Source organism: Saccopteryx leptura, chromosome 1, assembly GCF_036850995.1.
Source record: "Saccopteryx leptura isolate mSacLep1 chromosome 1, mSacLep1_pri_phased_curated, whole genome shotgun sequence".
Lineage (NCBI taxonomy): Eukaryota > Metazoa > Chordata > Mammalia > Chiroptera > Emballonuridae > Saccopteryx > Saccopteryx leptura.
In genome coordinates, this window is record NC_089503.1 from 53,035,162 (window position 1) to 53,049,346 (window position 14,185).

The 14,185-nt window shown below is 43.0% G+C and overlaps 1 protein-coding gene and 1 pseudogene across 1 annotated transcript; both read right to left on the minus strand.

Moving 5' to 3' along the window:
* Positions 1–8,010: 8,010 nt before the first annotated feature.
* RBMXL2 (RBMX like 2) lies at positions 8,011–9,226 on the minus strand. The gene has a single exon (XM_066360586.1). It carries the CDS (start codon positions 9,202–9,204, stop codon positions 8,011–8,013), a length of 1,194 nt encoding a protein of 397 aa, XP_066216683.1. The 5' UTR covers positions 9,205–9,226.
* A 2,306-nt stretch (positions 9,227–11,532) lies between these two features.
* Positions 11,533–13,212, minus strand: LOC136387991 (protein RUFY3 pseudogene; annotated as a pseudogene).
* Between the last annotated feature and the right edge of the window lie 973 nt (positions 13,213–14,185).

Consider the following 14,185-nt stretch of genomic DNA (forward strand, 5'->3'; position numbering starts at 1 on the left):
TTCTGTGGACAGATAGTAGGACAACAGTGTGAATGTACTTACTGCCACTGAACTGAAAAATGGCAAGATGGTAACTCTTAAAATTGTATTTTACCACAATTTTAAAAAGTTTTTAAAAGCCTTACCTAAGCAAGTTAATCTATCTGGAATTTATTTTGAAGTATAATGATGAGAGTGTGTGTGTATTCAGATTTTTTTTTTCTCAAAGTACCTGGTCAATTGAAGCAGCATTATTTACTGAATTATTCATCTTTCTCTACCAATTTGAATACTTATACACACTTCGATATCCTTATAGTATTTCCAAATATACACAATCTTCAATATCTGATTATATGAAGATTTCTAGGTGACTCTATTTCATTTTCATCATATACCAAAGGAATGGCACAAAACACTACCAAGCCATAAAACCAGGGCCTTGGAGCTCAAGTTTCTAGGTGGCAGGTCCACAGAAGAAAGGCAAAGCCACAATCTTAGGCTTTTGGTGCCATCTAGTGGACATTTTCATGAATTAACCTCTGTTCAGAGTCAGGAAATTACTTGCCTCCACCCAGCTTCTTAACTCACTATGGCAATTATGAATATAAAAAATGCAAGCCTTATCATATATAGGATGGCCCTGCACCTCCAACCTCTCTCTGTGGTCCATATTTAAGATTCCAGGGGTATAAAAGTCAAGTGCAGTTCAGATCACCATTCCTATCTTCATAAGTTTCAATGGCTTCCAATTGGCAGTGGAATAAAGTATATGTAAATTAAGAGGGAAATAAAATCAACGAAGATGAGGGCAAACCTAAAATTAACTTCAAATAGAAACTAACGAACCTATCTGTATTTAAAATGGTTAACACATACACACATTAAAGAAGAGCTTCCTTGTTTCAGGGAAAACCTTGAAATTCACATCCTCTGGTAAACTGTCCTTTAATCAGAATTCACTTGTTCCCTTAGCGCAGTGGCCCCCAACCCCCGGGCTGCGGACCAGTACCGGTCCATGGGCCATTTGGTACCGTCCACAGAGATAGAATAAATAACGTACATTATTTCCATCTTATTTATATTTAAGTCTGAACGATGTTTTATTTTTAAAAAATGGCCAGATTCCCTTCGTTACATCCATCTAAGACTCACTCTTGACGCTTGTCTCGGTCACGTGATAAATTTATCCGTCCCACCCTAAAGGCCAGTCTGTGAAAATATTTTGATATTAAACCGGTCCGTGGCCCAAAAAAGGTTGGGGACCACTGCCTTACTTAGCGCACTGCCCTTGCCTATCTTATGGTATTTGTCTTTCCCTGATTTTGCATTCTAGGCAGTCTGATCCAGAACAATCTGTCACCCACACTAGAGTCTGAGTCCCTTCAGGATAATGACAGTATCTAGTTCATCTCAGATTCAAATAGCTTTAACATCTTGAAGAACTTTAAAGGAAGTATCAGTGCATTCTAGAATATCAATCCAGCTGATCCACGCCTGTTTCCTAATTTCTAAATTTAACCTATTCATTTTTTCCTAGTAGTTTGCCTTGTTGGCATGATATTAGCCCAGTGCTTGACATATAGTGGGTACTACATAAATATCTGCTCAATACTGGATCTAATTAGCAAACAGGCAGATGGACAAACAACCTCATGAGGTAAGCATCCTTGTCTCTATGTTTTAAGTAAGAAAAAAAAGCAGAAAGTGATTAAGTAACCTGATCAAGATCACACAGTGAATTAATGGATATGGGATTTGAATTGATGTCTACCAGATCCTATACTACTTATTCTAGATCACTATACTCTACTGCAACTAAGGGACTTCCCTAGGTGCACCAGGCCTTAGCTTAATTGTAAATAATGATAACAAGTTATTGCCACACTTGAAAACATCTAGGCACTGACTAGGCACTTTATTTATGGGGTAAAGTGAAGTCTAAGCCAGTCTATCTGTGTCACTTCAGACTGGTTAGGAATGGGGCTCTGAACCTGCAGGTGGAAATGTTAGGTCACTGTAGCTGTCAAGGTGTAGAGCAGGCGTCCCCAAACTATGGCCCGCGGGCTGCATGCGGCCCCCTGAGGCCATTTATCCAGCCCCCTGCTGCACTTCTGGAAGGGGCACCTCTTTCACTGATGGTCAGTGAGAGGAGCACTGTATGTGGCGGCCCTCCAACAGTCTGAGGGACAGTGAACTGGCTCCCTGTGTAAAAAGTTTGGGGACCCCTGGTAGAGAATGCTGTGGCAGTGATAGAACATAAATGAGAGCTGTAAAGAGTCAAGTGTGTCTGTAAAATTTCAATCTGGGTGAATATAGCTTGAATGAATGCCATAAAACCTTTCTGAAGACTTTTAGCACATAAGCTACTTCACCACTTCACTAGCAAGTGGAAAAGATAAATTCCAAAGGAAAATCTGGGCTACTGCTGTGTGCAGAGGGCTGTGTGGTACTAACACTTAGTGGATCCCACTGTATTCCAGGCACTGTGCTGCATGCTTTATATGCATTATCTGATTTAAAACTTTCAAAAATTTTATGACTGTCATCACTACTTGCACATGAAAAAAACTGAAGGTCAACATTTTTAAGCAAGTTGCTCGAGTCACATAAATAACAGAATGAGGACTCAAACACTAGACTGAAAGAGTACCTTTCTACTATAACAAACCTCCAAACATTATGGGGAAGCCTCAATATTTTTTCCTAAAAACTTCATACTAGATAGTTGCATTTTTAATTCTCCTGGAGCAATTTAATAAATGATAATGGAATACACTCAAAAGGCCACCATTGTTCTGCAGGTCCTCTAGAGTTAATTTTTTCCTTTGATACTCATGTTCAAAATCACCCACAAAAATTTTGAGCTCAGAACCATTTTTAAAGAGTTCTCCAATGTGTTACACTGCAAAAGAAATTAGCCTCAGCAGAACTGTCACCACAAACAGAACACACAGATTCTGAAAAGAATTCCCACGACCACTGGATTCCACATGCACAGCAAAAGTAAGTCTGATTCTGCTTGGTGAGTTCTTAAATATGCCCAAAAGAGGAGGATATAGTAATTGTCCCTAGAAAGAAAATTTTTTGGAGGAATAGGAAAAAAATCACATTACCTTTAAGGTAAAGGCCAACAGGGAGTCACATGGACCCCACATAATCTAAAGGCTGAGAAATTAGAGACTGCAGGTAGGAGGAACACAGGCAGAAAAGTCTTCCCATATTACCTGATCTGAGGCAAGGGAAAATGGGAAGCTAAGGAAAAAGGGGGAAAGAAGTCTATCTCCAGCACTCAAAGCCCCAGACTCACAGAAGGATTCAGGTTGCAGTCAGAGAGGGAAGATGCTCAGGCCTCACCTGGTAGGGAAACACAGTAATGCTGTCAGGTGTCCCACAGACAGTTTGGATGATCCTGGAACCCTGTTTTGGACAGAAGGAATGTGAAGATGGGGGTTTCAGGTAGAAGTTCAGAAGGCAAACTCAAGATAGAGAACATAAAGGTTTTAGTTATGAGATGTACATTTCTTAAATTACTGGCTAAATCTTCCAAAACACCTGATTTGATCTCTGCCCCTCTTGCTTATCATTATGAAAACAATTATAAACGACTTCTCAAGTGACCAGATATCTTTCATATTTTCCTACAAATATAGCTTTGATACATTAGTATTCAGTAAAGAGGTTGTGGGGCTGTTATATATATATATACATGAGGAACCCACAGTCTCTATATACTATGACCTTTTGAACTCATCTAAGCTCTGGATAAGTCTTTATTTCCAAATGTTTACACCTCAGGTTTTTTAAAAAAAATATTAATAGTTTTAATATTCAGGAGAAATAGACAATATGTTCGCTATTATGCTTCAAAAAGAATACAAAGTGTTCCTCGAAAGAGGATAGAGGATTGGATAAAGATGTGGTACGTATATACAATGCAATACTGCTCAGCCATAAGAAAAGATGAGATACTGCCATTTGTGACAACATGGATGGACCTTGAGAATGTCACACTAAGTGAAATAAGTCAGAAGGAGCTAAGAACTATATGATTTCACACATAGGTGGGACATAAAACTGAGACTCATGGATATAAAAGTGAGTGGTTACCAGAGGGGTGGGGAGAGGGGAGTAAAGGGGGCCAAATATACAATGACAGAACGTGTTCTGACTTTGGGGCATGGGCACACATGCAATGCATAGTTCACATGCTATGGAGATGTATACCTGAAACCCATGTGTTCCTATGGACCAATGTCACCCCATTAATTTTTAAATTAAAAATTTTTTAAAAAGAAGAGAAAGCTCTGGCCGGTTGGCTCAGCGGTAGAGCGTCGGCCTGGCGTGCGAGGGACCCGGGTTCGATTCCCGGCCAGGGCACATAGGAGAAGCGCCCATTTGCTCTCCACCCCCCACCCCCCCCTCCTTCCTCTCTGTCTCTCTCTTCCCCTCCCACAGCCAAGGCTCCATTGGAGCAAAGATGGCCCGGGCGCTGGGGATGGCTCCTTGGCCTCTGCCCCAGGTGCTAGAGTGGCTCTGGTCGCGGCACAGCGACACCCCGGAGGGGCAGAGCATCGCCCCCTGGTGGGCAGAGCGGCGCCCCTGGTGGGCGTGCCGGGTGGATCCCGGTCGGGCGCATGCGGGAGTCTGTCTGACTGTCTCTCCCCGTTTCCAGCTTCAGAAAAATACCAAAAAAAAAAAAAAAAAAAAAAAAAGAAGAGAAAAAGTGCACTAAGATTTGGTTCTCAGATTCTCAATTCATACCCTTGAGGTTATAGTGTATAGGTATGAGAACAGTCTACGATAGAAAGGTTCTATAAACTGAGTCAAATAAAGTATAAGCGTCACCCACATTGATGAGAATAAAGCTGGAAGAGTAACTGTCAAGTGTTGCAGCTGAGATAGTTTCAGAATAACATTTTTTCAGTAGTCACTATTTGCTGGTGCTGTGCTAAGCTCTATTTTTCATATTAAAATCTGCTATAATGAAGTATTTTTAAATTATAGAACAATGAGGTTCCAATGTACAGACCACAGAAATTTAAGCTGGTAACACTGTCATTTTTGTTTAAAATCCATCCTGTTTTAAGAAACAAAACATTACAGATTCGGCTAAAACCCACTACTCATCTCTTCTTCTCTTCCTCCTCACACAAAATAACCTCACTTTTTAACACTCTAATAGTATTTGTCCTTTTATTAATTATAACTATATTTATGCAATTTTCCTTCCCCACCCCCAAATATTTTTATATTTACCTATGTTGATGCATGTAGGTGTGGTTGGTTCACATTAGCTTCTACATTGAACTCCATTTTAAGAATAAACCTCGGTTGATCCTCTCCAGGTAGGCTGTTCCTACTTTTTATACATTCAAAGAATGAGGTAAGGCCCAAACTTGTGTATATCTCCTTATGGACACGTGAAAATTTCTCTAGATCCTCTCCTTGAAGTGAGCTTTCCAGATCATAGGGTATATGTACCCTCCAACATTACCAGGCATTGCCAATATTATTTTTTCTTAAATTGATTTCTAAGCATTCTTTTGTTATTTCAATGCAAGTAAATTCTCAATTTCACAATGCAGTGTGCGGATGTTTTGATGAGTTGTACATTTGAAACCTGTATAGTTTTGCAAACCAATGTCAGCCCAATAAATTCAGTAAGAAAATTCTTCCAATTGATGGTTTTGTGTTTCACTTTAACAGTATCCTTTATCATAAAAAATATCTTAATATAGAAAATTTTATCAATGTTTTTCTTCTAGGTTTGTACTAATGTCTTAAAAATATTCTCTACCCCAGGGTGATACATTTTTCCTTTAAGTACTTAAATTTTTTTTCTCTTCACATTTACATCTTCAAACCATCTAGAATGTATTTTTGTGTATGTTGTAAGAAAATCACATTTTATCTTCTTGCAAATAGGCATTTTTAAAAATCCATCCTTTCACCAATGACTTTTTTTTTCCACCACTGACTTTTAAAGCTATCTGTCATATTTCATGTTTTCATAATCAAGTGGGTCCGTTTCTAGGCTCACCATTTTGGTCTACTGGTCTTCGTTAATAACACACAGCTTAAATTACTAGATTTTTGTTATAAGTCATAGGGTATGCATGCTACATTACTAGGCATTGCCAAAATTATTTTTTTCTTAAATTGACTTCTAAGCCTTCTTTTGGGAGAATGAATGAGTCCTTCCTAACCATTTTTAAGAATTCCTTTGGCTCTTCTTACTCTTTATTTCGCCATAAACGTTTTAAAATTAGCTAAATCTCCCATAAGTGTCCTTTTTTTTTTCTTTTTACCTGTTTCTTAATCACTTGTTGATAGTGAAATGAAGCTATATATTTTTTGTCAGTTTTGTGGTTGGTTGGCTGGCCAACTCTTTTATTTAGTATTCCATCGTTGATCAACACAAATAAATGGTGTTATTAGGAAAGAGGGGAGGGGAGCTTTGTAGGGAAAAAAATCATGTTGTAATTTCATTTGAAGTTGTATTGATTTTGCAAATTAATTTGGTGAGGTTGAGAATAGTTATGATAAAAAGTCTTCCCAACCACTTCATCATATGACTCTCAATTCATTTAGTTTTTTGTTATGTCTTTTTAATAAAGATTAACAATTTTTCCATAAAGGTTTACCCATTTTTGCTAATTTCTGGACTTTTAAAAAAAAAGTCATGTTTTTAGACTTGCGTATATTAGTGTGTTACAGTCAAATCTCTTTAAGTACTTTTTTTTGTTTAGGTGTTGGTCTGTTACTTCCAGTAATAATTATGCTGAATGTGGATCCTAATATTTTAACTTAATCCTTCTTTCTTTAATCTCTAGAGTACCTTGACTGTACAATTACCTTTTCTCAGATAAACGGGGGAGTTCCACAGATGTTGAATGAAAGAGGTTTTTCTTGCCCTGAGCTTGAGGTGTAAAAAGATTGTCTCTCAGCCACCTTGGAGAAAGCCTCTCTGATCTCTGCTCAAGCCCTTTCCCCACTTTAAGATAGGGACTACTTAACCCCACCCCCTTGCCTTTGTGGACAGGAAGACCGTCTCTCATCCCAGGTTGAGATTCTCAGATGTTGAATTGCCCAGTTTTCTCAGGGATTCTCTTGAGCTTCTGATGCTGCTCACATTTAATTCCTCCACCCTTAGGGGAATAAGCCCAGCTTTTTCCACAGGAGCCAGCTGGCTCTTGGAATTAGGAATGGAAGCCATTAAAATCCCCAAATCCACCAATGGCATCTGGTTTCTACCTGTTTCTTAGTACGTTGTTGGTAGTGAAAATAAATGCTATTAACTGATATTTTTTGGTTTTAATTTTGCAGTTTTGTGGTTGGTTGGCAAATCTTTTAGTATTCCATCCCGGCCCAACACATATGATATTTTGGGGAGAAGACAAGAGATTCTGCAGATGGCCAAAGAAAAGGTAAAAAGGCAAAATATGCCCAGCATTATCCGTTTGCTTTTTTTTGGTTTACAAATAGAACTTTCTTTAAGTATCTGATTTAAGTGACTTTTGTTGTTGGTGGTCATTCATTTTTTTAATACTAGACACACTGGGATTCAGTTTCAAAGACCCCCTTAAATCTGAAAAGTAGCATACATCAGTCCCTCCCACACTCCCCACCCCCCAAAATCTAGTGTATCTGAATGGGCAGAATAATCCATTTTTCCATTTTAGGTGGGCAGGTATTTGTAAAAGATCTTAGAACTATTTGCCTCATTTACCAGGAAAACTGAGAAGAATTTCGACTAGGAAATATAAGAAGACCAGTACGCAGATTCAAGTCATGCTTTTAAACTGAGCTTGTTGAATGAAACGTTAACAATTCCAAAACAAAATTAAAAGAGTTTTAACTTTTTCCTCTCAAAAGCACAAAAACTATGGGAGAGGAAATTAACAGGAAATTCTCAAAAAGGTGAAAACAACTCTTCCTTGAACTAGTCCTCGGGCAGTTACCATAGAACAGGATCTTCTTCTCGTTCGTTTCTATGAAGACGGATTTTGGGCCCAAGACTGCAGGAACTCAGTATCTGCTCCGGCCGCCCCCTCTCTCCGAGCGGCTTCCTAGGCGGCCTCCGCCTCTGGGGACCCGACGGCCCGACCGGCTGTAAGAATCGCGCGGCGGAGGGCACCCCCTTTCCAGGGATGGGGGAAGCCCGCGGTCGGCTCTGTGGACGCGGTCGCGGCCCCTCGCGTAGCGGTCGCTGCGGCTGCCGCCGTAACCGTCGCGGCCTCCATAGGCGTCGGGCGAGCAGCCCCGGTACTCGTCGTAGCGGCCTCTGTCGCCGTAAGATGGCGGCGGCCCCCGCGCAGGGTTGCCGCTGCGCGGGTCCCCGCAGCTCTCGAAGGGATCTCGGTAGGAGCCTCCGCTGGAATGATCCGCGTAGTCGCGGCCGCGAGCCCCGTAGCCGTCTCGGTCGCCGTAGCCTCTCGATGGGAAGTCGTCGCGGGCACTGGAGTGGCCGTAATCGCGATAGGTGTACTCTCGGGGCGAGGGAGCGAAATCCCGGGAGTCGCGGGCGCTCGGGTAGTCGCGGCTGGAGTAGCCGTCTCGGGCCGAGTAGCCCTCCTCCCAGGGGCCCCCGTAGGGGTCCCGGCGAGGGGGTGGCGGGTCTCGGCGTGGCGGGCCGCCGTAGCCGTCTCGCCCACGCGCCGCCGGGGCCCGCCCGCGCATTCCACCGCCGCCGCCGCTGCTGCTGTTGCGGGGCAGGCCCGACGGCGCGGCCCTCTTCGGGGGCGGCCCGGCCCTGCGCGGCGGGGGCCCGCGCTTCATGGGCACCGGGGCCCTGGAGGACCGCATGTCGAAATCCCCCGCGTAGCCGCCGTCGTCGGCGGACCCACCCCGGGAAGGGGAGCGCCGCGGCCCGACACCGCCCCCTCGGGCCCCACGCAGGCCCCTTGGGCGGCCGCGGCTGCGCGACGGCGGCATCGGACCCCGCCGGCTGCTCTCAAACGCCGGCTTGGTGGCCTGGGCCACTTTGATGGCCTTACCATCCAGGGACTTGCCGTTCATATCTCTGACGGCGGCCTTGGCGTCCGAGGGGCTCTCGAAGGTGACGAACGCGAAGCCCCTGGACTTGCTGGTTTCTCGATCTTTCATCAAGAGCACCTCGATGAGGCGGCCATATTTGCCGAACTCGGCCTCGAGGGTTTTCTCGTCGATTTCGGGGCTGAGCCCGCCAATGAAGAGCTTCCCGGGACGGTCAGCTTCAACCATGGCGACCGGCTGAGTAGGCTAATGGCGGTGAGAGGCAAAGACGCGGCGGCCGTCGTGCCCCTAGAGCTAGCTTGCCAGGACAGCTGCTACTGGTCGGCGGCGCGACGTAGTGTGAGCCCAGAACCTCAGTCTCTGCCCCGCCCCTCCCGCTCAGGCGGAACGCTCTGGTTTGGGTGGCTTGGAACTGCTTCCCCCTAGCCAACAGGGCTCCTGCTAGTTGTGATTGGTTCTCTTCAGCCGGTGTGGCTCCTGTTAGTTGTGATTGGCTCTCTCTGTCTGACAGAGCTCCCTGCTAGTTGTGATTGGTTCCCTCTATCCGGTGGGGCTCCCTGCTAGTTGTGATTGGCTCCCACTGTCTGGCAGAGCTCCCTGCTAGTTGTGATTAGTTTCCTCTGTCCAGTGGGGCTCCCTGCTAGTTGTGATTGGTTCCCTCCGTCTGGGCTTCCCTGCTATTTGTGATTGGTTCCCTCCGTCAGGTATTGCTCCTGCTAGTTGTGACTGGCTCCCTCTGTCTGGCAGAGCTCCTTGCTAGTTGTGATTGGTTGTCCCAGGACGGCTATCTTGTCATCCGGGAACTTGGGCCGTTTGGTGACTTTCTTTCCCAGGTTGCCAACTTCATTTTATTAACCTGTCCCAGGTTTAAGGTTTTAAAGATATTCCCTGAAACCTGCTATGAAAGGAAAACTGTTAGGTTTAAAAAAAAAAAAGGGATTTTTGGCCCTGGCTGGTTGGCTCAGTGGTAGAGCCTCCACCTGGCGGGAGGAAGTCTGCGGTTCATTTCCTGGCCGGGGCACACAGGAGAAGTACCAATCTGTTTCTCCACCCTTACCCCTCTTTTTTCTTCTCTCTCTGTCTCTCTGTCTGTCTGTCTGTCTGTCTCTCTCTCTCTCTCTCTCCTCCTACTGCAGCTGAGGCGCTGGAATGGACCTGGTTGCAACGCCCCAGATGGGCAGAGCATCGCCCCCTAGTGGGCATGCCGGGTGGATCCCCCTCCGGTGCATGCGGGAATCTGTCTCTCTGCCTCCTTGCTTCTCACTTCAGAAAAAATTTTTTTTTGGTTTTTCTCGTTCCTCTTTTTTTTTTTTTTTTTGTATTTTTCTGAAGCTGGAAACGGGGAGAGACAGTTAGACAGACTCCCGCATGCGCCCGACCGGGATCCACCCGGCACGCCCACCAGGGGCGATGCTCTGCCCCTCTGGGGCATCGCTCTGTTGCGACCAGAGCCACTCTAGTGCCTGGGGCAGAGTCCAAGGAGCCATCCCCAGCACCCGGGCCATCTTTGCTCCAATGGAGCCTTGGCTGCGGGAGAGGAAGAGAGAGACAGAGAGGGGATGGGGGTGGAGAAGCAAATGGGCGCTTCTCCTATGTGCCCTGGCCGGGAATCGAACCCAGGTCCCCCGCATGCCAGGCCGATGCTCTACTGCTGAGCCAACCAGCCAGGGCCTCTTGTTCCTCTTAATGAGAATTGTATGCATCACGATAAAAGTTACCCAAATCATTTTTAAAAGAAACAAGTTCATTTAAAAATGAAATAACCACTAACAATGTAAAATTTTGTAAAAACAGTTTGTATGTAATTTTCTTTTTTTTTTTTTTTTTTCTTTTGCCAAAGGAGAAGAGATGACTTGATTGTGGGCAGTTGGTTGGAATGGGAAGAAGAGGGAATCGTTCTTTGGATGCACTGTTTTCTTCGTTTTCCAACCTCCAAAGGGCTCATAGTGTATAGCATTGTGACTTTGGAAAAAATAAAAAACATGAGAGCACTTGGACATTCATTAAAGTAGCACCTGAGCAAGCAACAAACTGAAGGCTTCACCTCTTCCTCTTCAAAGAAGGACTCAGAAAAAATTATTTTGGGTTCATTCAAAAATTCAAATTTGTTCCTTACAGTATTCTCCGAAGTGTAAAGAATAACTTGGTGAATGTGTCTGCTTGAGATTTGATCGTTTAAAAACTTTTTTTTTATTCTTTAGTGCAGTTGGAGGCTATTTTAAAATGTAGTAGTATTTTTTCAAAGATTCCTATCCAGAAAGGATAATAGTCATGAGAAGTCTGTATGTGCATATATGCACGTGTTACATTGGTTATTGCAATAGCTTAAGAGAGGTAGTGAAAACAGGCATTTTATGATGTTTCTGACTTCAGTGGGAATGCTTTTAAGGTTTTAATGTTTTTTTACCATGCATGCATGGAAGTTAAAGCTACATCACATCAGTTAATGTGATGAATTGTAGTAACAGATTTCTATAATTTTTTTGGTTCAAAATGTCTTTCTAGAATATTAATATTACAACTCAGTGTCCAGTCTTGTGTCATTGCTAACGTCTATCAAAATCTCCCTCTTTCCCACCATCCCAAAATAACTTTATATCTTAGTAAATATTTTATTAACAAACACCTGTGGCTTTCTTCCAGTGTCTTTATTAGTTTAACATATTTTTCTTGAATTTTGTGCTTTCCATCCGTTTTGGGTTCTGGCTTCTGGGAACCCTTTCCTGGGATGCTTCTGTTTCCTGTTTTAGTTTTAACCCAAGCGGTTTCACTGCCTGGTGAGTCCTCCACCTCCAGCTGCAGCCTGTTGATCTTGTCTCCGAAGTCCTGCTTGAAGAGCCGGTTGTCCAGTTCAGTGGACTGGCGGCTTCACTCAGCCTGGTGCAATCTTTGTTCAAGTTATTTAATGGTAGCAGCCATCTGATTAGTTTTCTCTTCCAAGTGACTGTTCAGTTCACTTTTCTGTCTTACTCCTAAGTCTGAACTCTGCAGCTTAGAGGCAAGTTCATGCTTGAGAGCCCAGAGATCATCCAGCTGCTGCCACAGACACGCCAGGGCATCCTGCTTCTCACAGACATCCTTCTCCAGCATCTTCACCACCAGTTCCATCTCCTGCCTCATGCTGATCTGGATCTCCAGTTCTTTTTCAACATCCAGTCATAATTGTGGCTCCTTCTTTAAATGCTTTCTTGCTTCACCTAGTGTTTGTCCTTCTGAAGTTCTGTCTTGCTTAGGACCCTTCCAGTTGGATTCCAAAATGTAGGAGCTTTCCTCTATAACTAGTTCCATTTCTTCTTGCAAGTTCCTCTGTCAGTTTAGTATTGGATTTTTCTAATGCATTCACTTTTTCCTGAAAGTTGTTTACAGTAGCATTCAGCTGTCTGTTGAGTTCTTCTACATAGTTTTTCTGGTCCAGAATTGCAGTAATCTGGCCATCTCCTTCACTACCTTTACTGCTGTTTCCACCCTTGAGATACATTGAAAAGTCTATAACTCCAATGTGAAAGTCCTGATCTTCTCCTTTCATACAGAAATTGGCATCAATGACATTCAGACCCACCAACAGACCAGCAATTATGGATCCTTCTTCCATCATGAGGGCATTTAGCTCATAGAAATCACTGAGTTCCTTTTTATTGATTAAAGCTTTCATATATTCTGAAAAAAAAATTTGCATTAATGCCAGTCAAAGCCAGGCTCTTCCTCTGCCTACTGGTGTATTAAATCCTGGAAGATCTTTAACACTTGCTGTTATCTCTGCAGCTTCTGGAACAAGCTTTTCTACCAGTTCTAGAGCTCCCTAGAAGGATTTACTTTGTCCAAGGAAAGTTTTCTTAGCTTTCAAGCCGTGTTTCAGGCAGTGCTCCATCACCACGAAGAACTGCTGGAGAAGTGCATAGTCGGAGTCCAGAGTTCTCCCCAGGTTCAGAGCTGATTCAATCAAGCCCTTGATGCTCAGCTTGGCCATGTTCATCAGGCTCATGCGTTTGTTAGCCATGAGATAATTAGGATCTTCATGGGTAGGCTCTGGGTCAGGCATAAGTGAGATGTCACCCAGCTCTTGCAGACAGAGCCATTCTTCATCCATAGACACTCGGAATTTGCAAAGGTAGATGGTCTCCATGGCAGCCTGTGTGATCTTGTCAGTGGTGGTGGTTGGCATATCGGTTGGAGGCGTCAGAGCAGACATGATGACTCAGCTGGGACCACAACACACACACACACACACACACACACACACACACACACACACTAAATAAAACCTCCTCATCAAAAAAAACCCAAATCCAAAACTCTGGAACAAAGCTCTCAAGAAAAAGGGTGCATAAGACTAAGGGAAAACACAAGAAAAAATATCTTATGGTTTAAGAACCATTGTTCAAGAAAAACAATTCTATACTATCTTTTCTCATAGATGGTTCCTACCACATAGCAAAATAAAATGATGCTTGTTTTCTCCCAGCTTCTCTCCTTTTATCTTCCCTTCTCTACCCCCTCTTCAGCTGAGCTAATAGGCTTTAAATTCTGCACAGCGGATGCTGTCTTAGCTGGCTTAAAAAAACAAAAAAAATAAAAACTGGCCTCTGATTGAGTAAGTGAAAAACCCTCCTTCTTTGTGCAGAAAAAAAAATACAAAAGAAAAAAAAAACCCAATATTTTCAATTTAGCTTTAAAATAATTCTGAACTGCAGAAATCACTTCCAAGACCTGCTCAGATGAGCCGGGATGCTGAGTTCTGATAGGATTGGTTAGGCGCAGTAAGCAGGGTGTTGACCAAAATGGCTGACTAATCACAGATTTCTATTATTAGATCATTATATGTCTAAGGTAAACCTATTTGAGATATATTCATTTATAAATATATTGATTTTTGTTTGCTCATACTTTATTTAGAAATTTTACATTTCTAAGCATAAAGGGTGTTGGCCTATGCTTTTCTTTCTCATACTGAGCTGGAGAAATTTTTGCTTGAATTTTAGTTTTGATTTCTTCTTGATTTTTGTATGATAAACTTTTCCAAGACTTATCTACTTTTAATTTGAAATTTTATTTTAAGAATAGCTGTTTTACTTTCTTTTTGATGATCAATCTTGTCAGTTTGTTTTTTCAAATAAAGTCTTTTTCTTTGCTGATCCTCTGTTCTGATTTTATTTGGTGTTACTGCCTTCCTTCTTTCCACATCCTTTGGATTACCAATTGAGCCACTGGC

Coding starts and splice junctions, on each gene's coding strand:
- RBMXL2 (XM_066360586.1), bottom strand. CDS start 9,204: ATGGTTGAAGCTGACCGTCCCGGGAAGCTCTTCATTGGCGGGCTCAGC.